Genomic DNA, 26,506 nt, shown 5'->3' with positions numbered 1-26,506 from the left:
ATCGCTCCGAAAATTCTGAAAAAAAATTCACACGTATTCTTTGATCAATTCTAAACACTTTTTGTTCTATAAAATTTTTTCCTCAAGTCCTTCATTTTCGAGTTGAAAATTCTAGAAGTTTTTTTTCATTTTTTCGCGTTCTGACCACCATTTTGTTTGTTTAAACGGATCGGAACCCCTCTAACTTTTAGTTCAGACGTCAAGGACGCGATATTTGTACGAAAACCATGAGATTTTAAATGCTTTCCGTTTGGAAAATCAAAAAATGAAAAATTTTTTTTCAAAATCCCGGTTTTTTTTTTGATAAAATCAACCATAACTTTTGACTCGATTATTTTTTCGGAAATCTGAGCTCGGATTTTAAAAGGGCATTAAATTTTACATCAGAACAGGCTATCCGCATATTTTTTTGACCCCTTTTTCATCAAAAATACAGCGACCGAAATAAGTGTCAAAAAAACGTCCTCTTGGGACTTGATGGGTTAATGTTCTCAGCGTAGTGTATAGGGAGGGATTTACAAATAATATTATTACATTTATTACTTTTAAAATGCACACATTGATTTATTTTCGATTTAAAGTCTTTGCTTAACAATAATTCTTGGCTTACTGCTTATGGTGACACCCAGAGTTCTTCGACGGCGTTGGTACTTCATTTTGTTTAGGCTGCTACTGTACAGTTGAAAGCGCTCTCGCTGCTGCAGAGTTGAAAGCTGTACTTCAATGAATTGGTAGGCCCAAGGCCTGCTGATCGGCAGTACTTTTTGATGATCCTCTAGCTTCAACAGTTAGCCGATATTGAGATGAATTATTTCTCACCGCACTCCAATTCACTTGCAAAAACTTGAAATTTTTAGTTGATGAATATAAATTTCTTTCGCGCGGAGCTTCGCCCTTGTTAACCGTTACAATTCGTCTGACCCCTTCTTTAGCTCAGGAGCTTCTTTATATACTCTCAGTTTTTCATACTTTTTTGTCAATATGTTTTCAATAGACTTTCACCCCTTGCTTACTGAAAAGCAGAGGAAAGCGCATATCAGTAATTCGCCGAATTTTATTGCTTAATTGTTGTGTCTGAGACCTGTTATTGTACATGTTGGTCGACGCATAGTCATGCCCTTCAACAATTTCCATTGTAGTCATACTTTTCCACACGTGCCATTATACGTTTAATTTTGTACACCAATACCATACAGTACTTCATTCGTGCGCTCACTCACACAGTGCCGCGACTGCTTATACATGTGAGCACTCATACTGCGGCGCTCTCGCTTGTTCGTGTAAGCACACACACTGTTGTTCTCGCTTATGCGTGTAGGCACACACACTGTGGTGCGCTCGCTTATACATGTTTTCTTTCATACTGCTACGTTCTTATCTGAACGTAGTACTGTACTATCTTATATACTACTTTCAACGCTTGTCATCATTGAACGGCATGAATTTATATGCTAATAATTATACGAGGCATTTAGTTTTAAAGAATGATCTATGGATCATTACAATGCGCTGCTTGGCTCGAGAAAAACAAATAATCTCGAGACAGGCTAAAATTTAGCCTGACAGTGCAATATAGTGGCCGCGAATCTATGCGGCAATGACTTGTCAATGGGCCATCCAAACTTCGTGTTCGTACTCCGAGGTTGTCGTGCACGAATCAAGCGCAAAAGTCGAGGTGATGAAGCATTTTACTTCGAAAATTACGAATATGTTGTCTTCGATCGCTGTCGGAGCACCTGGAACTCAGGTCGGCAGTCGTCTACGTCCTCTACGAGACTTTTACTTAAAAATGAACGGAAATAGTTCGTTTGCAGTCGACACGATTTTTTCCGGCCTTGAAAAGTCTTTGCTTATTCATAGATTCATGTAAAATTTCATGTTCAAACAAAAAAGAACGTAAAAATTTGGGCGAAAAATCAACTTTAAGAATTTTTTTGAGACTGTTGCGGGAAAAAACTCGAGATATAAATATGATCATGGTGATTATGAATGTAGAAGTACCTTAGGGAATTTTTATAGATTTTCCCAAACACTTTTCTAAACGAAATAGCAGCCATGAAGTAAAATGTTAAAAAAAAACCAATCTCAATTTTTATCTCGAAAACCATTGAATTTATGAAAAATAGTTTATAGAACATAAAAAGTCTTAGAATTGGTTGATGAACAATCTCAAATTTTTTCAGAATTTTTGGAGCGCGATTTTCCGATTTCCTGAAAATTTGTCGAGACCAATTTCCCAAAATCATATCAAAAAATTCTGAAAATATTTGGGAATCTTCTTTGATTAATTCGAAAATTTTTTTGTACTAGAAACTTTTCTCTAAACTCAATGGTTTTCGAGCAAAAAATTATACATTCTCACCCGTACATGCATTTTCTTGCACGATGACATATGCATGAACAGTTTTCTTTATGGTTGCCATTTTGTTAAAAAAAGTGGGCGGCAAATGAACAGAAAAAATCCAGAAAATTTTTTGACAGTACTAAAATTTAAGATTTTTTATGAAAAATCCAAAGGTATGTTTTAGTATGCACTTTAAAATTATTTTAATGCAGAAAAATACGACTTTATTCCAAAAAACCATATTAAAAATTGAAAAATGAAAACATTTATTCGTTTCTTCAAGAAAATGGCTCAGTATAAACAATCATGAAAAAAACTGCACGCACCTTTCTGATAGGTTTTTTAAGCGCTGTTTTTAGATTTTCAAAATTCGCAAGTTTTGCTGCGATACATCTGTTTTTGTACGATTCATTTTTGTAGCTTTAAATTCTGCTTTACTGGTTTTCAGTGGATAGATCTAGCTCAGAATTATTGAATTTTATTACATTGAATGTTTATTACATGACATTGATGATTAACACTGGTGTGTTCCCTTAATCGCTGAATTCTGAAAGATAATAAGACTTTGCATGGAAATGCATGTTCTTATAGTTATCTAATTTTTTGAATCTTATCTCAATCGGAAAACAAAATGCTCGTTGAGTGACCTCTGAAACATAATATTAAGAGCTAAAATTTTTGGGAATATGTATTCGTGTACGTATGAAATGTGTTAAGTGAACCAATTAATTATTAGTTAAATTAAAATTTAATAAATTTCCACAATTGGCAAAACGTGAAAAATGTAAATTATTATGTTTAAGGAATATATCAATAAATCAAACAAAAATTTGAATATTTGTGTATCCTATATTTTCACAATTTTTAGAAATTTGAATCTCATTTATAAAAAGGTTAATTCCTATACTTGATCTACATTTTTCAAGGAGCTGTATTGTCAAGTAAGAAAAATTTGGACACAGCTTGCGTGTGTCTTTCAACGCGCAAAACTGTGACGCAATGTCTGTTAAAAAATTCAAGTTACAATGTGAACGATTTATTCCTGAATCATCCGTAGTTTAGCCAATGATTTCGGATAAATAGATAAATAATAGTTTTTTTTTTTTGGGCGATTACATTTGAAGGAAAATATATAAAAATTTGTGTAATAAAGGTACAATGATACATTTAAAAAAATACTAAGCACTTGTAAAATCAGTTTGAAACCGATGAGACATCTGCGGAGTAGGTGAATGTGGCTGCTAGTCTTTTGTGAGCAATATTGGTGGATGATCTTCGATGGGCACGATTATATTTGCTGATGGTTGGCACACCTTCTAATCATCGGAGTCATACTTTATATTGAGTTCGGTGGTAAACCTTCACTGAAATTGAAATTTAATATTGGAGTAAAAAATTATTTTAATTATTTTCCAAATATTTACTCACATTATTTCAATTGATGTACGTTGTATAAACAGTATTTCAGCTTCCTCGATCGAAATACCTTCCAAATATGATCTGATTGTTTCCAAAAGATTATTCTCAACAAATGGTTCCGAAAGATTATTCCAAAAAAATGGTTCGCCTCGAAAAAATTTTTTAATACCCACGACGGTTTTATCGTCGGGTATATTTTCTTGTCGAAAACGACACAAATCATAATATGCCTCGATCACTTTTCGTTCGTCGCAACGATATATTTTTTCATATTCTTCATTATCTTCATCAGGATACAGTACATATTCAACGCAAGCGACCTTCAATATGGCATGATTTCTACAATAAAGAGGCTCTTCTCTCAAATCTTTAATTGTAAAAGCAATTATCCTATCTTTAAATTCATTCAATAGTTCAGATGTAATGGGATCAATGTCGACATATCTTCTATCTGAAGCACGTAACATATCACTTAAAACTCTTTCATCTTCTAAATTTTCTTCTTTAATGTCATTGGTAATTATGTAATCGCTTAATCTGATAAGAACGCCAGCATTGATATCTTCATATAAATAACACGGATTGTCTACATCTAGAAACATTTTTTTCGTTGCCTTAAATACTCTGATAACGATGAAAGAATGTGTTTGAAACTATTCGCTAATTGATGAATAATATAACTATTTTATTTAGAATGTACTAATTTATATTACAATCTGATCGTGAAATAACGACTGAGCATAATCGCGCTTCTATCAGTACTGACAGTTACACAAACGTACAATTAGCCTAATGTCAACATCGTATTCCCGCGCTCATAAACTTAAATTGACAAATACAAATACGCAAAAATATACTTTCAAAATTGGTCCGGATGTCTCATCAACAGATCGAAAATTTGAGTCGGCAAAGTCTCCGCACACTCTTAATATTTTATATGAATACAATTCGCAATAAAATTATCGCAACTTTATTGAATTGTCGTCAATTTTCAAATGGCTATATCTCCTTCATTTTTATCGAGAAGATTTTGTTGAGGACTCAAAATCCTCAGAAAAGTACCTTTTTTTAAATTTTCTTCTTTTCCAAAGAGTTTGAAAATGACATTTAGTGTTAATAAAATATTGATTTTCCTAAAATGTTTCGTATTTTGGTAGGTCAATTAAGTTGTGCACAATTATTTTAAATTCTGTCCTGCAAAGTTGAAAAAGAGTAATTTTCTAATCATTTTGAAACAGTCAGGCCAATTCCACTATATAGTATTATAAAAAAAGTAATATTATTGGGATTTTAGAGTTTGGTTAGGAGAGTTAATAAGTCTTAATATGAACATATTTTACAATAAGAAAAATTTTAATTATTTTAAATTGTATAGCCATTTAAAATATCATCTGAAAACACCATCTTGTCTACTTAAATGTAAAACTCTAAATTACGAAAGTTTTACATTAGAAATGAAATGAAATTTTTCATTTTACACCGTTCAAATTAAAATGAATTGATGAAAATTGAAATAAATTGTTAATGTCAAATGAAAGAAAGTTTTACATTGTAGTTACGATTTTTATCGCTAATTTGCGTTGTTTAAATTCATACATATATTCGTTTAGATTGAACTGAAAATATATGATGTTGTTTTTGCGAGTATCTTAAAATCATGCGAGATAGTCAGTAATGGAAATTTACGAGCCATCTCCATGGACAAATCATAATTGTACTTGCAAATAGATTTTCAAAAAATTTAAAAATTTTGAACGCCACAATCAATCTAACCAAGCAAATGATTTTAGATGGTATCGATGGATTTTTGAAGTTTAAAGACGTGTTTAAAAAAGAGCAAAATCGGTCAACCACAAAATATATTTCAAACTCTGTTTTGAGAGTAGAAATGATTTTATCAATTTCTTACTTATTTTTTACTGGGAAATCGAACGCTGTAGTCAGTTTTTACCTAAGAGAAGGATTTCATTGAAAAAAAACGCACATATTTGATATTTTTTTTCACAATGTTCATTTTCGAGCGGGCGGCAAATGAACAGAAAAAATCCAGAAAATTTTTTGACAGTACTAAAATTTAAGATTTTTTATGAAAAATCCAAAGGTATGTTTTAGTATGCACTTTAAAATTATTTTAATGCAGAAAAATACGACTTTATTCCAAAAAACCATATTAAAAATTGAAAAATGAAAACATTTATTCGTTTCTTCAAGAAAATGGCTCAGTATAAACAATCATGAAAAAAACTGCACGCACCTTTCTGATAGGTTTTTTAAGCGCTGTTTTTAGATTTTCAAAATTCGCAAGTTTTGCTGCGATACATCTGTTTTTGTACGATTCATTTTTGTAGCTTTAAATTCTGCTTTACTGGTTTTCAGTGGATAGATCTAGCTCAGAATTATTGAATTTTATTACATTGAATGTTTATTACATGACATTGATGATTAACACTGGTGTGTTCCCTTAATCGCTGAATTCTGAAAGATAATAAGACTTTGCATGGAAATGCATGTTCTTATAGTTATCCAATTTTTTCAATCTTATCTCAATCGGAAAACAAAATGCTCGTTGAGTGACCTCTGAAACTTAATATTAAGAGCTGAAATTTTTTGGAATACGTATGAGTTAATTTTAAACTTTGTATTAAAATACAAATTAAAATTTTAATAATATATTTTGATGTGAAACATCTATATTCGCGTTTGGTGTCAGGGGTAAACCCGTAAAAACTGAGCGTCCGTCCGTCCGTCCGTCCGTCCGAGCGAGCGCAACTTTGGTAGTAGATGTGCCTATACAGCGTCGGTTTGCGCTACGCGCTGTGATTGGCTGCCGCGCCAGCTACAGAACTGCTTTCTGCTGCTGCCTGCTGCCGAGACTCGACGGGCGTATGCCTGTGTTTACGTATACGCACGAGGCAACGTAACAGCATAAGCAACAGCAGTCGGCTCAGCTCACGGGATTGACTGCGTTGAGATATCTTTCTCTCTCTTGCTTATGCGTATCGCTAATACATATAATACGTACATATGTGTTGTCTATGCATGTACGTCGCGAGACTATGCACTATCATGCACGTTGTCAAATCTGATACTTATTACTGCATGTATGTATACGTGTCTATGAGTGTGTGTCTTCTTAAGGAAAGTCGAAATTTTTATCATGTTATATTAAGATACAACGAACGATAATAGCTCAATGTACTAATTTGATTAATAAAACAAATTGAAAATTGAAAAAATTAAAAAAAATCAGCTGTTTATGAACAGCTGCAAGATGTGAAACATCTTTATCAATCAATTAAAGAAAATTGAAGAATTTAAAAGTAATCGAACAAGTAAAAGTCGAAACAAAAAAATAAGTAAAAAACAAGTAAAAAAAATCAAATTGAAAATTGAAAAAAACCAGCTGTTTATGAACAGCTGCAAGATGTGAAACATCTTACTATTAATTTAAGAAAATTAAAGAATTCAAAAGTAATCGAACAAGTAAAAGTCGAAACAAAAAAAGAAGTAAAAAATTAAAAACAAATTAAAACTTGAAAAATCAAGAAAAAATCAATTTAATACAAAAATCTAAAATCAAACCAGTAAAAAGTAAGAAAACAAAAAAAACAAAAAACATGAATCAAAAAAACGAGAAAATCAGATGTTTCACATCTGGTGCATTATCAATGAGTGCTTACTCTTCAAATCGTTCCCTCTCATTGAGTTAAGTAATCAGAGTAGTTTCTCCAGCTTTAGCGCACCAGATGTGAAACATCGATGCTTGTGTTGGGATTTTCTGACTTTTCTTTTTCTTGATTTTTTTTTTTTATTCTGCTAACATTTTCTGGTAAAACTACGAAATTACTTTAGATCAGCAACATTGATGGTTTTTCTTCATGTTCTATTTTTATAGTTTAATTATTCTAAATAGTTCTTATAATTTACTCATTAAATGTGTATGTTGTACTGTTTATTGTATATAATGATAATTATCATCAGTGTTAGTGTATCGCTGCTGCTTATGCGTAAAAACACAGTGAAACACGCTGTGAAAAAAAACTTTTTTATAAAATTCCGTGTAAAAAAGCACTCCTCGCTAAATAACGCCGTGACGAAGAACACGCCTTATTGATATGCTGTGAAAAAATATCTCGTCGAAAATATCTTGGTCTTTCATAGGTGTTTGTCTTTATTACGTATTTCATCAAGGTGAGTTTTTACTCATAAACAGCGACGGTATATCAATTGAAAAGTTCAGATCAAGCAGACCCAGGTCACCAGAAAAGAAAGATTCCCGCTTTTTAGGTGCAACTGCAACAAAAACTTTCTCATTTTTTCATTACATTGTTTAGACATATTCACTGCTTCTTTGTAGTTGCAGTGTTTTGGAAGAATTGACGATTCTCAGCAATTGATGATAAACTTTTAGTAAACGCAGGTACATTGATTTTCTTCTAAAATATTTTGACCAAAGATGTATCTGTTTTTAAAAAATATTTATAAAAAGAGCAGCAATGCCTGGACCGTCTTTGTTTACCATGATAAGTAATTAAATGCTGTGATGTGGTGAACCTTTAGCAAGCTCATGTACATTCACTTTTTTCTGAAATATATTGGCTAAATACATATTCGTTTTTAAGAGCATCAATGCTTGGATTTTCTTTGGTAATCGTGATTTATGAATAAATGATGTGCTCAGTCAGATTTTAGAGAAATTAGTGCTACTCAGGCGAACGTTATATAGAAACGTTATCTTAACTCATGTATTTCAAGTTGTCAGTAATCATCTAAGTATGATGAACTTTTGGTGCATCTAAATCTACTATCTAAACTTGAATTCAAATTAACGCTTTGTTCAGGAATTTTTTTGCTTTTTTTTGTAAGAGTAATTTTTTGGAAAAATTGATAATTTATCGCAATCGATGGTGAACCTTTAGCAAGTGCAGATATATTGATTTTCCTCTGAAATATCTTGGCCAAAGATGCATAAAAAACAAAAGTTGTTGAAAAGGCAGCAAAGCCTGGTATCTTCTTTTTTATCTTGTGGATCTTGTATTCTAATAATTTAAACAAGATCTGTGACTATAATTATAATAGTATAAAGTATATTGAAGGTTATTAACCCATTAACGACCAAACTGCTTGATTTTTTTATTGGTTTTCGCAGCGATTTTTTTTGTAGTTTGAGGCCTTCAAAAAGTTTCGTATGAACCTATTTCGATGTAAAATTTAATGCCCTTTCAGAAACTGAGCTCAAAATTTCGATTCTTTGGGTGATAAAAAAGTTATGGCTACTTATACGAAAAAAAACGTAAAATTTTTTGCAAAAAATCAAGTTGTTGATTTTTTTTCACCATGTTACCGTTAGGGAATCACGATATAAATATGATCAGGGGTGATCACGACTATCAAGATATCTCAGAGAATTTTTATGGAATTTTCTAACCAGTACTTCAAACAAAAAATAACTTATATTCACATAAAGCATAACTGATTTTTACTCGAAAACTACTGAATTTAGAGAAAAAGTGTACAAAACCAAAGTTTGAAAAGGAGTTAAAAAATTCCATAAAAATTTTCTGAGATACCTTGATCGTAGTGATCACCCCTGATCGTATTTACATCGTGATTCTCTAATGGTAACATGGTGAAAAAAAATCAAAAACTTGATTTTTTGCAAAAAATTTTACGTTTTTTTTCGTGTAAGTAGTCATAATTTTTTTATTACGCAAATAATCGAAATTTTGAGCTCAGTTTCTGAAAGGACATTAAATTTTACATCGAAATAGGTCCATACGAAACTTTTTAGAGGCCTCCAACTACAAAAAAAATCGCTGCGGAAAATAACAAAAAAATCAAGCAGTTTGGTCGTTAATGGGTTAAGTACATAAAACTTGATTATACGGGTGTAGCGTGAAGTATGGTAAGCCATAAAAGTATTTTCAAACGATATTTTGAGATTTTAAAAAGGAACTTCACTAAATTTATAATTTCTTAGTGCTATATAAAACGCCCCGGTGTACCTAGAGCTTTGAAAATTTTTTTCAGAATAGTTTTTGGGTCATATTATTGAACAAAAATTGTTTCCAAGCGGTGCCCTCATCCCAAGACTCAGAATCCTTGATTCAATAATGGGAACTAGATTTTTACTAAATTCAGTTTTGAAAATTAAAATGAATAATGGGGGAGAACCGTTTAATATTTCTCCACCCAAATTGAGAGGGATGAAGCTTTTGAGTAAAGGAATCGATTCCCATATCGCAAATCGCCTAGAAATGGATTAAGTAAAATAACTTTTTTGTCAGAGATTTATCGAATTTCACGGAAGAGTTAGTTTATATTATAAATAACGTTTTTTTCGTCATTATATGAAAATAAAAATAAAATTTTTTTTTTAAATGAAATTTTTTGAATAAATAATTTTTTTCTGTTAATAAATTTTTTTTTTAATCAATTTAAAAAAAAATGTTGGTTTTCAAATAAAATAATGTTTTTAATAAAAAATTTAATTAGTTAACAAAATGATAAATTAATAAGAAAAAAAAAAAAAAGTGTTTATTATAATCGAATACTTAAAATAGATATGAAAATAAGAAAAAAAAATTGAAATGTTTTCAACCCTCATTTCTGAAGGCACCTTTCATCCCTTATCGTGAGCCCCATGTTTTTTCTTTTTTCCAGGTGACAATATTCAATAAAATTCATATCCCGTACGTGTGCCAAGAGAAAATTTCTATTTATTTTTTTTGTCGAAAAACTAAAAGTTTCAGAGAATTCCCCATATACATATACTAGGGGGGCGAGCCCCCCTGCGCGCTTCGCGCGCCAACCCCCCTCGTTTACAATTTCATATGAGTATATGTTTAATAAGATAAAATTTTATATAATACTTCCATTGTACAGACGTTCTCATCCAGTTGAAAGATTAGCATTACACTTAGAAAATAAACAAAATTTAATTTTCCCTGAAAATGAAGAAGTATTGATGTCGGTTTACCAGCGTTACGTAAATGTGTTATTACGTAATCGAAAATTAATTTTTGATCTAAATTCATTTTTTTGTATCTAAGAAGATATTCATTTTTATAAAATTCCAGTTGACTATTTAAATCTTCTTCATCAACAAGAGTTTTTAAAAAATCCAGATTCGGTGCTGGTAAACCGACATCAATACAGCTTAAATTTTCAAATTCTAAAATATCATTTATTTCTTTCAAAGCTCTGTTTTCATGATTATCTTTAAAACCTTCCAAAAAATATTTTTTATAAGTTTGCCAAACGTCTCGAATCATTGGTATATTGTTAATAATTATAAACCAAGGGAAAAATTTTCTAAGTTGTTTCGGCATCATTATTAAACAAGCTTCGTCAATATTTTTTTTATTTCTAGATCGCTATCTACTAATCCCATTGCAATCGCCGTTTCTCTAAATGTATCGTATTTAATACCCTTATAAGTTCTTAAATCGTCGAATGATTTGCAGCCTTTAGCTTTGTGTAAAATTAATTTTAAATAAAACCGTTCAACATCTTTTGGCACAACACTAACTATTCTTCCCAATGTATTTGAAAATTGTGATCTCCGTTCCCAAATTCAAAATTTTTTATTGTACTTATAGTCTTGTAAATTATTTACGTACGTGAATTTTCTAGCATGAACATCATTTTTATTTAAATCAAACCACGCTGTTAAAGTAGTACCAGGCTTTTTGGCTGCTTCTACTTCTTCATTTTCAGGGAAAATTAAATTTTGTTTAATTTCTAAGTGTAATGCTAATCTTTCAACTGGATGAGAACGTCTGTACAATGGAAGAAACCAAAATAACCAAATTAACCATAATAATTTTTGGTTCTTGTACAAAAAATCAAAGTAACCATAATTATCACATTTATGACCCTATTATTTAAATTATTTTTGTACCAAATGAACGAAAGGTCACGTGACGTAATTATGTGATCGTCGCGTGATCGAAAGTTCAAAGTCACGTAATGTTAACGTATAGAAAGGTCAGTCACTTGATGATCGCGTTATAGAAAGGTCAGAGTCACGTGATGATCATGTGATGATCGAAAGGGGTCAAGGATCAAAGTCACCATAATAATCACCACCTGATCAAAAGGTCAAGGTGTCGTGATAATCACGTGATCAAAAAGTCAAATTCAAATATTTCGATCGAAAGGTCAAAGGTTCAAATGGTCAACATGGCAAAAGGTTACATGACCTCATTACGTGATCATCATGTGCCTCTGATCTTTCGATCACGTGGTGATCACGTTATGACGCATCGCATGATGAACGAATTATAACGCTCAAGGTTACGTTATCATCAAGCGGTTCGTTACTTAACGTAACGTTACTTAAGCACGTAATCGTCACGTGAACGAAAGGTTAAAATCACGTAATCAAAAAACCAAAATAACCATAATTATCACATTTATGACCCTATTATTTAAATTATTCTTGTACCAAAACGCGCAAGGTTACACTATAATAAAATGTTTAAAATGGCGAAAGGTAAAGAGGTCACGTGACGTAATCACGTGATCGTCACGTGATCGAAAGGTCAAAGTGACATAATCAAAAGGTCTGTCACTTGATGACATCGTTATAGAAAGGTCACATGACCTTTTGATCACGTGATCATCAAGTGATGACGTCATATGATCATTCGACCGAATCACGTGATCATCACGTGATGACGTCATGTGACTTTTCGACCGAATCACGTGATCATCGCGTAATGACGTCATATGACCATTCCACCGAATGGCGGCGATAATGACGTCATATGACCATTCCACCGAATGGCGGCGATAATGACGTCATATGACCATTCCACCGAATGGCGGCGATATTATCTTATAATATAGAGAGATATATGGGCTAAGCCATAGTTAGCGTGATGGTCAAAAAAAAATTTTTTCTCAAATTATGTACTTTTAAAGAGTACATTGAAAAGTGAAAATCCTGAAAGTTTCAGCTTTCTAGGTCCGACCGTATTGGATTTTCAGGGTCTTAAAGTTGAATTTTCTTTTTTTGCCCATATTCTGCTTGCAATTCTGATTTTCTGGGGTTAATATGAAAAAATTGTTGAATAATGGTTTTTAATGTAAAATTTGACGTAGAATTCAAATTTGTACTTAAAAATCATATTATGAAGTGGAGTCTCCATAAAAATGGTATTTTCCTACATTAATCATATAACTGTACTAAAATAAATGTGTTCGTATCCTTCGATTAGGCCCATCATATAAAATGTTCATCGATATATCAAAATACAACTTCTGATAAATTTTGGTTATCGGCAGACAAACAGAATTCATCATTGAGCTTCTAATGAGTGAAAAAACGTGGTTTTTCTCTAATTTTCCTTGATTTTCGACTCCTATCGTCGATCACCGACGAGAAATCCGACGGCGACCTTGGATTTGACCTTGAACAATACCTCTTGGCTACAGCGAACCAAAATTGATTTTTTGTACGGTGACCCCCATTTTTTATTGCAAAAATGAAAAGAACGAAAAATTTTACGTTAGATTATGTATTTTGTTTTTTTTTTCAAGGTCATTTTAAGGTCTCTATAGACTCAAATGGAAACCCTATTTACACTCGGTAACAAAATTATCTATCTTGGGCTAGATTTATCGTATCAACACGCTTATTTTTTTAATTTTTTGGAAATTTTGTCCTCTTTAAATCCATATATATTAAGATAAGCATTCTCGCATTAGGCAGACAACCGCTCGCACTATTCGAAATCAATGATTTTTAAAATTACTCATTAGTTAGTTCGTTACGGGGTAATTTTTAACATACCAATCGAAAGTTTGGAACTTTCTCTTTCAGAAAATATGTCTTTCATTAAGATGGTTGATCTAATGAATTAGTTATAAACAATAAAAGACCGCGTCCCATAAGAGCCCGTGTTAAAGCCATTTTTAAACTTGTTTATCTCGAAATTTTGATCGTCAACCACATGTTTTTTTTTGGAATCTCATTTTGAAGATCTAACCCAATTAATATTCAACGTTGTCTAAACGTTTTTTAAACGTTCAATTTGCAACCTTACGTTTGTATTTTATTTGAGCTTATGTTAGGCCCTAGGACCCTACCAATTTACCCAAAAGTATATTTTTACATGTACTATATGTAGGTATTTTTTTATTTCAATTTGGTTGGGGGCAATTTTGACCATCTTACCCGGCTAGGCCCTTTTATTATATATTTTAATAAATTCTGACCGTTTCAAGTTTTTGATTGAAACCTAATAGCTCAGTCTAGAATATCACAAACATAAATGCAAAATTTTGAAACCGTTACTGAAGACATTAAGGAAAGATAAAACTATTTTGATGCTCTAGATTGAGCTATAAGGCCTTAATCGAAAACTTGAATGGGTCAAAATGTATTAAAATTTGACAAGGAATTAAAAAAAAAATTTTTTTAATTTCGGAACCATCGGGTTCTAGGAACCTTTTTTGTTAAAAGTAGCATTTTCCGGATCTAACAGTTATCGCTTTCAATTTAAAAATCTGAAAAAATTTGAGGTTATGTATTTTGATGAAAAAAAACAAGAAACCACTCTTGTCAAACTTTTCGAGGCTCCGTATCGTCCTAAAAAAATTTGGTTCGTCAAAAAAAGGGATTTTCGATTCAAAAGGTTCGTTCACTTTTTCGAAAAAATTTGAAAAAATTTGAGGTTACTTTTTTTAATGAAATAAAAAAGCGAAAAATTTTTCGAAAAGGTTATTTAATCCTATCGCCATATCTGGACTTCTGAAATTTTCAATAGTTTTTTCTGAAGGCCTGAACCATTAAAAATATCTGAAAAAATTCAAAGTTGTTCGGATTGTTGAAAAGTACCTTCATGAGTTTTTTCAGATTTTTTAATTGCTTCAGGGTTTTAGAAAAAATATAGATAGAAAATGGACGTTTATAGGGGAGGGCGGGGGTAGGAGGAGGAGGGAGGGATGTCCGAAATTTTAGTTTCCTAATAGCACAATACGTTTTTATAACGTTACTGAAAGGTTAGATTGGAAACCTTGGAACGTTTCAGAAAAAAGTGTAAAAAACGTTTGTAGAACCTTCCAGAAACGTTTTAATGTCCACCCCTAAATTTCGTTTCTGAATGTATACGACGTAGTAGGAACGTTTAAAAAACGTTCTGCCTGGTAAACTAAGCGGGAAGTCCGATGTTATATTTAAACAAAATTTTTTACACTCTAATTTTTATAGATAATTCCGCGTGAAATACTTAGCTTAATTTTTCTTGCATTGCCGCGATGACCGCCAATTACTTATGTCTATCTGCCATACTACGATGCTCCGTTTACTCCCGATGATCAACGGTACAAGATGCCGAATTCCAAATGATGCGGTACCTCAGGTCGCCGATGTCATGAACACCGGTTGATGTGTTTGATCAGCAGTAAACTCATCGGACTAATCCGCCGACCTGGTTGGTAGTCGCGATGTCACCGACCAACACCGATGTACGTTGCTGATCCGCACTGTACGAATAGGCCCACCTTTTTCGATCTCCTTGCTGCTGTAGTTGTCGACCCTCGATAGCACTGCTCAACAAAATATAAAGATTTATAATTAATAAAAAAGATTAATTTTCGATAGGTTACTTCAGTCAATGAAAACAACATTTATTGATACTGCTTCGACTTGAATTTAGCTGATGCTAAGCGTCTTGAACATTGGCGTGATTATACTGACTAAATTCAAGTCGAAGCAGTATCAATAAATGTTGTTTTCATTGACTGAAGTAACCTATCGAAAATTAATCTTTTTTATTAATTATAAATCGTTATATTTTGTTGAGCAGTGCTATCGAGGGTCGACAACTACAGCGGCAAGGAGATCGAAAAAGGTGGGCCTATTCGTACAGTGCGGATCAGCAACGTACATCGGTGTTCGTCGGTGACATAAGTAATTGGCGGTTATCGCGGCAATGCAAGAAAAATTAAGCTAAGTATTTCACGCGGAATTATCTATAAAAATTAGCGTGTAAAAAATTTTGTTTAAATATAACATCGGATTTCCCGCTTAGTTTACCAGGCAGAACGTTTTTTAAACGTTCCTACTACGTCGTATACATTCAGAAACGAAATTTAGGGGTGGACATTAAAACGTTTCTGGAAGGTTCTACAAACGTTTTTTACACTTTTTTCTGAAACGTTCCAAGGTTTCCAATCTAACCTTTCAGTAACGTTATAAAAACATATTGTGCTATTAGGGTTGTGGCACTTTTTTATGATGTACTATATAACATACCAAAAGCGCGTCAAGATTGGTGACATACGTGCGGACGAAAATTTAAAAAAGTATTATTTTGACCCATATATTTTATATTATTTTATTAAAATTATTCATTTTAATATTACTGACCAAAGGGCTTTCTTTCAATATAACCTTTTTCTTTCTTTTATTTGTAGATTCTAATAAAAATTCATTAATCCCATATTCGAAAACAATATATCAAACTAGACTTTCGAAGAAGAAGAAAAAAATGTACATTTGAAAATTATTATTTATCTTAAAGTAATGTAAAAGAAAAAGAAAAATTATGAATTAAAAGCAGACAAGTTAGTTATTTAAGTATATAATTACAGATAAGTCAAGTGAACGGGTTCAATGATCTTTAGTATTTGTCTGTATTCTGTGAAAGATTTTCGTCGCTAAAATGAAAATTAAAAAATTCATTATAAAAAAAGAATCGAAAATTAAAGTATAAAGATTGTTGTTCTCAGGCCATGGAAATTTTTTATCGGAAACCTTTATTATGTCGACTATAGCGTAAACGATTGCTTTCTTTAAGGAAACACACCTGTGTTTATGCCTATGAATACAAAAGCATGAAAATATGTCTGTGGTTCCTATTATTATTAGAATTCATCAAGGATACATATATATTGACTTGTAATTTTTAAGTCCTTGTCAACATGATTTTGATAATATTTAATCAATATTTAATCAATGATCCTTTAGGTTTCAAAATTTTTATAATTAAATTCTTTTCCACTCAAGTGTAGCAAATTTTTTATTTAGTTATTTTTTTAATCTACTAATCTCCAAATTTCATATAGACCTATTTCGACGTACAAATTAATGCCCTTTTAGAAAGTCACTGTACTATATTTAAGACGAGAAGGAGAGATGATGTTTCGTTAAGTTAAATCTATCAAGTTCTTGGGTTATTTTGTATTCAATGAATCATGACCAATTACATAATATATCTATAAACATGATTCTATTATATTATATTATGTCTCAACATCTAAAATTGTTCAAAATTTAAATATTTCATAAATATGTCTTATAATATTCTTACTCCTCCAATATTTCTTAAAATTTCTTTGAAACAATCTGAGACCGAGCGAGCGTTAGCGAGCGAGGAACGACGCTAGTTCATATTACCTTACGATTTAAAATCAAGACTAAGCTAATAACATGAAATCAAAAACTTTGCTTTGTTTAGTGAATCGTCAATAAATAGACAGATTTTCAGCAAATTGTGTCTCAGTCCAAAATTAATTTAAAAATAAAAAATTTCTTATAAATATTATTTGACACATTAGTAAACGCAGGAACGTAGAATTTATTTTTTTTTTTTATACATCGTAGTGCCTAATATGACATCTCCAATTCTAATTCTACTAACAGTTAGTATAAAAATTGATCTTTTCAAACATTGGTTCAATCGGTTTTTTTTCATAAATAAATTTATTCCAACTAATTTAAACTTATTTTAAAATTAATAAATACATTTTTCGTGTAGATGTGAATGAACGTATAATATGACCATTCATTCCCAATTGAGAAATTTTGGTATCACCAAAAACCGTACATTCATACTCCGATTTTAGACAAAAGTTACAATTGATGTTCAAAATTCTCGGTTTGCACTGTTTTGATCTCATTGGATGTATCAAGCGTCGCGCGTCTTATTTAATTTGAGGACAAGTCAATACAAGGATTATCTTTTCTGTACTGCATACGTCTATAAACAAGCATTATTTTCATATATAATATACACACATTTTTTTTGCAATAAGATTTTTATTCATTATAATCCTATCATAGATATGAGTCATTTCACGACAGGTCTCCTAGCGCGAGGCTCGCATGATATTATTAGGCGAAATCACCCAATTTGTAAATCGGTGTAAAAGTACCTAAATATACCAAGAAGAAAAAAAAACCATCATTTCGATGGAGAATTATCTCAGCTTTCCGATGGTAGAGTCAGAATTTCGAAAATTTCCCATTTTTCCCGGATAACTCGCCGGAAAACTTTTTGAATTAAATATCTCAGATAGGGTATTTTTAAGATTTTTTAAAATAGTACAAATCAAAAGCTAAGAAAATTTCCTATCAATGTGCAAGTCTTCAAAGTGTGATAATCACTTATAAATTACGCATTGAAGCTGAAAAAGCGCTTGGATCCCCAAAATTTCTGATTTCGATTGTTAAAAAAAGGACTACAATAGTATTATAATAGTAGTATTATAATATAAAAAACTTTATTTAATAGACTCCACAACGAATGTTGAATCATTAACGTTTAAAACATCTATTAAAATTTCTGCACCCTCCCGAAATTTCTGATAAATAATCTGAAAACGGACGAGCGTGAGTGAGGTAAAGTGCTAGTGATTGTTACTTATTGAAATACAGCGGAGAATGTGTAAAAACGTGATATTTCGGCCCGCGCGGCTGTTGTTACAGTTCGCCCTCGCGGTACAGAATCTCACGTTTATACAAGTTTTTTCTTAGAATATATACTTTTACGAAATACTCACTTTATTGCGCATCAAATTACTTATCTACTACCCGTACTAATGTCAATATTTTTTATGAACTATTCTAAACAATAAATCTAATACTGCTCATAAGCAAATGTTAAAAAGTAATATCCTTGAATTATTTTTTTTACATTTGGAGCCTAGACCTGTACACTTACAGGGTTACATAATAGCTTTTGTGTGACGGAATTTTTTTTTTTTTTTTCGAAAAATTTTATTTTAAAAACTAAAATTTCAATCAATTGGAAATTTTTGCACAACTAAGTTTATCCATTGCTGAAGCTGTAAAAAAATTTCAGATAAAAATATTGAAAATTGTCGATCTGTTTCCCTTGGTCATCCTGTTGTCCTGCGATGGGCAGGATATTTCCTGGCAGGATCATCGGAAACCCATATTTCGACATATTAAAAATTAAGCATAGCAAATAGTAACTTTTCTGTTTTTTTTTTCATTTCAGGAGAATGTTGAAAGTACCAAAGCATGAATCCATTAAAACGTACACAAGCTTGAACGAATTAAAACGTTTAAAAGCAAATGTAAATTGGGAGGACGAAGACGAGCGACGTGAATTTCTCCGTCAACTTTATACAATTCTTAAACCTTGGGATGGCGAACTTCCTGATCTCCGGACAATTTTTCGAAAAGAAGACATAGATTGGCTTCTCTTGGAGTCTCAGAAACTCGATGGTCTGACTGCCTGCCTTACCTACAGCTACCAGCGGCACTTACTCATCAGGTTTGTAATTAGCTGTAACTACCAGGACGAGCCCGACATCAATGAAGATGGCCAGCTACTTTTACGACGCAACACTGCTATACATTTTGCGTCGGAACATGACATGATTTCCAACGTAAGGGATCTTTTCGAAATCTACAATAAGTTCGACGCGAACTACACTAACGAAAATGGATTAACGCATTTTCAAGCTGCATGCAAGTCTGGATTTAATGACATAGTGAAGAGATTCCTTGACTTCGGGCACGATCCCAATGTTCTCATGCCAAGAACAGGTGAACCGATGCTTCATGTGGCTCTGAAAAGCCCTGAAAATATGCAAATAGTCGAATCCCTACTGAGAAAAGGCGCTAATCCTAATATAGTCGATAAGCATGGATCAACTCTTCTTCACGTTATATGCAACGATGAACATATGGTTGAAAAATTCTTTCAAATCTGCGATGACATCGAGCAGTCGGTGCAGATCAACGCGCAGGACTATTCGGGTTACACTGCATTACACCGTACGTTAAAAATGGGGATTGAACGCGTCAATGAAGTGTCCGAATTACTGCTGAGAAGAAGCGCTGATCCTAATGTGCCAGAAGAAAACGGATTCACACCATTGCACTCCATTTGCAAAGCTGCTAAACATGAATTGGCAAAGCATTTTTTACAGATCTGCTCCGACATTGATCAGCCTGTGCAGATCGATGCCCGGGACAATTTCGGTCAGACACCTCTTGAATTGTCTGTGTGTTGTCTCTCGCCGAAAATGATTGATGTGCTCTTTGATTACGGGGCTCAGCGATCAAGATTTACTTTTCCACCATCGAGTTGTTTTCGTGAACCATATCATTTTCGTATTGTAGTTGGTGTAAAACATGGAATAAAACTAACTTTCGCCATTCTAGATATCGTCGAGCGCCTAGAGAAAAGAGAATACGAGCTTCAACGAAGCGACGCCGAAATGATAATGTCACTATTCACCAGTTACAGATTGTTTAGAAACTCAGCAGATTTTGACGAATATTGGTACGAGAATGAGGAGTTCGCGACAGAAGCGAAAGAAGTCATGATAAATTGTAGTATATCCCTCTACGATTATATCAAGTTAGAGCCTGGTGAGACGAGAAATCGCCTCACCTATTCCGATTGCATTGAATTTTGGCGATCGAAAGAATTTAAAAAGGTCCCAAAAATCTATGCGGATAGATGCCTAACGCATCTGCTGGAAAAAACTTCGAGAAGTTTTTTCCTGCGCTGGGCACTGGACCCGTTGATGGAGAAGTTATTAGGTAACAGGCTGCCGTTACTTTGTTGCGACATGATAACGAAAAATCTGAGCAACAAAGACTTAAAGAGCATTTGCTTTGCGGCACCCCGCCAAAGCTCATGATGGTCATCAGCATATTCGCAGGATATTTTTTTATGTTTGCCGTTATTTAATATTGCATACTTTCAATGTTATATTCGAATGAATCAATTTAAAAAAAAAGTTAATTACTTTATTCAGATATTAATATTTTGCGTTCAAAATTATTCATTTATCCTGAAAAAAAGATCATTCCGGTAAAAATTGTTGGTATTGAAATCCAGCCATAGCTTTGAGCGATCAATAATGTGCCTTTACGTTTAAATGAAAGTTGAAGAAACTATAATAATAATTGTTTTGAAAATAACAATATAAGAAAATTAAAAATGGAAAAAATATGAAATTAGTGTACATTATTTGGAAGGTTAGTAAGCGAAAGGAGAATAAAGAAGTTACAATGGCAGAAAGAAAAAAATCGAAGGATAGAGCGGAGTAAAATATTAGATAAGGCACGGATGTCAATAATGCTTTGTGAAAATAAAAATTCAAGAAAATTTAGAATTGTACTAACTGTTTTGATTTCGAAGAAAAAATAAAATGAAACACTAAATAATACATTAAATTTAACTTAAGTTACGGTAAATGTTATCAATCTTTAAATGTAATCAATCTTTAAATTCCATGTACTCTATTAGAAACTTTGTGCAATTTAATTATTGTTAAAATTTTAGTTTTTTGCAGATTTCAATATAATAAAAATGTTAGTTTACCTGAATATTTGTCAGAATATAAACGATTTTATTGATATAATAACTAAATAAAATGTTTAATTCGCAATAGATTTAGTGCAATAAATAAACAATATATTTATAGAACCGAAATATTCCCAACTCAGAATTTTTAAATATTCAAAATCAAAAATGTGCTTATTTTTTATGTTCGTAATTTATGAAATGTAATAAGTAAACCAATTAATTATTAGTTAAATTAAAATTTAATAAACATTTCCACTATTGGCAAAACGTGAAAAATGTAAATTATTATGCTTAAAGAATATATCAATAAATCAAACAAAAATTTGAATATTTGGGTATCCTATATTTTCATAATTTTTAGAAATTTGAATCTTATTTATAAAAAGGTTAATTCCTATACTTGATCTACATTTTTCAAGGAGCTGTATTGTCAAGTAAGAAAAATTTGGACACAGCTTGCGTGTGTCATTCAACGCGCAAAACTGTGACGCAATGTCTGTTGAAAAATTCAAGTTACAATGTGAACGATTTTGTGGATGATTCCTGAATCATCCTTAGTTTAGCCAATGAGTTCGAATAAATAGATAAATAATAGTTTTTTTTTTTTTTTGGGCGATTACATTTGAAGGAAAATATATAAAAATTTGTGTAATATAGGTACAATGATACATTTAAAAAAATACTAAGCACTTGTAAAATCAGTTTGAAACCGATGAGACATCTGCGGAGTAGGTGAATGTGGCTGCTAGTCTTTTGTGAGCAATATTGGTGGATGATCTTCGATGGGCATGATTATATTTGCTGATGGTTGGCACACCTTCTAATCATCGGAGTCATACTTGCTCGGCATGTAATGCATGTTCGGTGGCTTACCTTCACTGAAATTGAAATTTAATATTGGAGTAAAAAATTATTTTAATTATTTTCCAAATATTTACTCACATTATTTCAATTGATTTACGTTGTATAAACAGTTTTCTAGCTTCGTCGATCGAAATACCTTCCAAATATGATCTGATTGTTTCCAAAAGATTATTCTCAACAAATGGTTCCGAAAGATTATCCCAAAAAAATGGTTCGCCTTGAAAAAAATTTTTAACACCCACGACGGTTTTATCGTCGGGTATATTTTCTTTTCGAAAACCACGCAAATCATTATATGCCTCGATCACTTTTCGTTCGTCGCAACGATATATTTTTTCATATTCTTCATTAACTTCATCAGGATACAGTACATATTCAACGCAAGCGACCTTCAATATGGCACGATTTATACGATAAAGAGGCATTTTTGTCAATTCATAAAATGTTGAACCAAGAATCCTATCTTTAAATTCATTCAATAGTTTAGATGTAATGGGATCAATGTCGACATATCTTCTATCTGAAGCACGTAACATATCACTTAAAACTCTTTCATCTTCTAAATTTTCTTCTTTAATGTCATTGGTAATTATGTAATCGCTTAATCTGATAAGAACGCCAGCATTGATATCTTCGTATAAATAACACGGATTGTCTACATCTAGAAACATTTTTTTCGTTGCCTTAAATACTCTGATAACGATGAAAGAATGTGTTCGAAACTATTCGCTAATTGATGAATAATATAACTATTTTATTTAGAATGTACTAATTTATATTACAATCTGATCGTGAAATAACGACTGAGCATAATCGCGCTTCTATCAGTACTGACAGTTACACAAACGTACAATTAGCCTAATGTCAACATCGTATTCCCGCGCTCATAAACTTAAATTGACAAATACAAATAAGCAAAAATATACTTTCAATATTGGTCCGGATGTCTCATCAACAGATCGAAAATTTGAGTCGGCAAAGTCTCCGCACACTCTTAATATTTTATATGAATACAATTCGCAATAAAATTATCGCAACTTTATTGAATTGTCGTCAATTTTCAAATGGCTATATCTCCTTCATTTTTATCGAGAAGATTTTGTTGAGGACTCAAAATCCTCAGAAAAGTACCTTTTTTTAAATTTTCTTCTTTTCCAAAGAGTTTGAAAATGACATTTAGTGTTAATAAAATATTGATTTTCCTAAAATGTTTTGTATTTTGGTAGGTCAATTAAGTTGTGCACAATTATTTTAAATTCTGCCCTGCAAAGTTGAAAAAGAGTACTTTTCTAATCATTTTGAAACAGTCAGGCCAATTCCACTATTCGAAAGTTTTACATTAGAAATGAAATGAAATTTTTCATTTTACACCGATCGAATTAAAATGAATTGATGAAAATTGAAATAAATTGTTAATTTCAAATGGAAAAAAGTTTTACATTGTAGTTACGATTTTTATCGCTAATTTGGGTTGTTTAAATTCATACATATATTCGTTTAGATTGAACCGAAAATATATGATGTTGTGTTTGCGAGTATCTTGAAATCGTGCGAGATAGGCATGTTATGGAAATGTACGAGCCATCTCCATGGACAAATCATTATTCTACTTGCAAATAGAGTTTCAACAAATTTTAAAATTTTGAACGCCACAATCAATCTAATTAAGCAAATGATTTTAGATGGTATAAAAAAATAGTTGTAGAAAGGGCAGCAAAACCTGATACTTCTTTATAAGCTAAGTCAGAAGCAATTATTAATGTTATTATCGTTGTTATTATTATTATTATTATTATTACTATCTACGCTGATATACACGTATCGAGTCTCAAAACCCAAGCGAGGTGGCAGCGACGCGCGAGAGAGAGAGAGAAACTTTCGATAGGATAAGTTTGCAGCTCGTCTGTTCAGCAGCGGCAGCTCGTCCTCCTTATCGTGTTATCTTTGGAAAGAACAAGCGCAGGAGCAGCAGCTAGCTCGGTATATAACACGCACATATTACACGCGCTTGCCCAACTCTACTATAAACACGTACATATGTACACGAACTGCGCGCCAAGTATATAACCGCGTCATCGTTATACATTTGCTCCATCGCTCGCGACTATCAACGATATATAAACCGGGTATGTATATATTTGAAGCCGGTGCGCGAGCGCGTATAAGATCAGCAGCTGGACCCGCCTGCATACGAGTGTCATTTCCGGCTTAAACGTTGCCACAAGATGCGGCGGCGATGGTACGGAAAAAATGAATAAATCCGAACGAACGCGCGTTGCCAGCTCGATATTTTCCATTAATGTACGCGCGCAAAGTTTCGACGCGCTCTCGCGAGCGAGCGGCGTCGGACAAAAGAGCCATTATATATCGTGCATCGCGTATAAACCGTTTGAAAACTGGATGAGCTTCTTAACGCCTCGATAATCGATGAGCTCGCACGAGCGAACGACCATATAGTGGAAAATCATCGTCATGCATCGGCATCGTTTGGCGCACTCAAGCTCAAGTTTATATTTATTATTATGTACTCGAATTATCGCGAAATTGCGCAAACTAAATCAGCTGTGCGCATAGTGCAGCGCGGCACGTGCGCAGTTAGCGAGCCATTCAGACATTCAGTCAGGTAGAAATACCAAAGAAATACGATAGCGTATAATATATATATGTGTATACTTTTCACCAGCTCCCCAAAGTACGTATACGTGTTCTGCCGTGTGCGTGCGCGTATAATAGTATATATATCAGTGTGGATGTGTGTGTGTAATATAGACGGTGAAAAGAGCACCGAAGCACACACACACACACACACACAGACAGAGACGATCTCTGCGAGCTGCGAAGAAGGAAGAGACATACGAGCTTCTCGCTATACCTACTGGAGCTAGTGCTACGTACACTCAGCAGGAGGGTGGTCCATTAGCGACTCGCAGCCACCACCACCACCACCGCTGCTGCTGCTTTTCTTCTTTATACAGCCAGCAGCAGCCCCCGAGCTTTTCAGTTTACGCGTACATACGTCAGGACTAAAACGAGTGGAAGGATGAACGCTGCCGCTACCGCTACCACTGCGGATAAATCGATAAAAGCCAGAAAAGTGAGAGAGAGAGAGAACGCCAAAAGCTCACCAAGGATAAAGTGAATGAGAAATCGAAGAGGTAAGAGACACGAGATAATGGATGTGAGCTGCTAGAAGAAGAAGAAGAAGCGCGAGCTTGCGGGGCACCTATATATAATACAGTAGCAGTGCCTTTTTGGGCTATAGAGAAGTATATATATCGCCCGTCTCACTCTCTCTCTCTCTTTTGCTCTATACGTGGCCTGTGCGAGCTTTTATAGAGAGAGAGAGCTCTAGCTCTCTGATCAGGTACACGCCCTCGCCCTTTAGTAGCGCGTGCCCGGGTGGCCTCGATTTTATTTATTTATTTTTTTTTTTCGCGCGCGTGTATACAATATAAAAGCTCCGTAGTGTCTTTCCCCGATTGGTGTTATTTGATCAACGCGAAATTATTGCCAGAGAGTAACGCGAGCTTTCGATATAGTACGTCGCGTACTACAACGCTTCGTTGTAAATCGGTACGAACTCGGAATGAAATTCCCGATGAACCGTGTGTAAACGTAAATTAAAATTTTGGAGAGTTCATAAAAAATCCATAACAACGTCGCAGGAACGCCGTGACTTTTGACCGTTTACATCCACTGTATTGCGTAATACGAGTCTCTAGCGTGCTTTCGTGTCGTACGATATGAACTTCGGCTCCCTTATACGACTCAGGCACACTCGGATTAATTGCTTTACCGGCCAGACCACGTGTACTGTGCGATATGGCGCCTGTATACCGGTCGCTCGCTCGCCCCTCGGAAAACTCGTGCGTGTCGATGCTCGCGGGGGCGGCCGTGTATATATAATAAGAAACGCGCGACGTGCCCCGTGCGACTTTATATACGTATAATTTTGCGTCCGTATACACACGTGACGCGCACGAGGTATATAATATAAAGTCACCCATACGCGATCCTTCCCCTCTGAGCGCGTCCGCAAACGAACATACGTCCTCGGACTCTCGGACTTTGCGGGCCTCGTGCGCCTCCTTTAAATTAATCTCTTTCACGTGTGCGTATGTCGCGTAATATCGGTACATATACGCGTGCCTAGGCGTAAAGTCCGATAGGCGCGTGCAAAAGCCTAATTTAGTTCGTATCCAGTGTGGCCGGTAGTGTATACAGTTTGCACACACATACGTACGTAGTCATTATGTACAGTGGTACAAGGCCTTGTGTGCGTGCGTCAACCAAC

At 33.4% G+C, this 26,506-nt stretch overlaps 2 protein-coding genes across 3 annotated transcripts; both read right to left on the bottom strand.

The window, feature by feature from the left end:
- Window positions 1-3,173: 3,173 nt before the first annotated feature.
- On the bottom strand, window positions 3,174-23,057 carry LOC111693290. Of its 2 annotated transcripts, XM_023457671.1 has the most exons (3): window positions 22,702-23,057; window positions 3,773-4,183; window positions 3,174-3,708 (listed from the first exon to the last, which is right to left on the bottom strand). In XM_023457671.1, the coding sequence occupies exons 1-3, from the start codon at window positions 22,881-22,883 to the stop codon at window positions 3,681-3,683; spliced, it is 621 nt and encodes a 206-aa protein (XP_023313439.1). In that variant the 5' UTR covers window positions 22,884-23,057; the 3' UTR covers window positions 3,174-3,680. The 2 variants fall into 2 exon arrangements, with proteins under 2 accessions (XP_023313439.1, XP_023313440.1); XM_023457672.1 differs by lacking the exon at window positions 22,702-23,057 and having other exon boundaries at window positions 3,773-4,539.
- LOC111693291 lies at window positions 21,671-22,695 on the bottom strand. The gene is made up of 2 exons (XM_023457673.1): window positions 22,291-22,695; window positions 21,671-22,226 (listed from the first exon to the last, which is right to left on the bottom strand). The coding sequence occupies exons 1-2, from the start codon at window positions 22,635-22,637 to the stop codon at window positions 22,169-22,171; spliced, it is 405 nt and encodes a 134-aa protein (XP_023313441.1). The 5' UTR covers window positions 22,638-22,695; the 3' UTR covers window positions 21,671-22,168.
- Window positions 23,058-26,506: the final 3,449 nt, after the last annotated feature.

The sequence above is a fragment of the Trichogramma pretiosum genome, unplaced genomic scaffold (assembly GCF_000599845.2).
Source record: "Trichogramma pretiosum strain Unisexual culture from Peru unplaced genomic scaffold, Tpre_2.0 scaffold132, whole genome shotgun sequence".
Classification (NCBI taxonomy): domain Eukaryota; kingdom Metazoa; phylum Arthropoda; class Insecta; order Hymenoptera; family Trichogrammatidae; genus Trichogramma; species Trichogramma pretiosum.
This window is presented reverse-complemented; position numbering and strand designations above follow the sequence as displayed.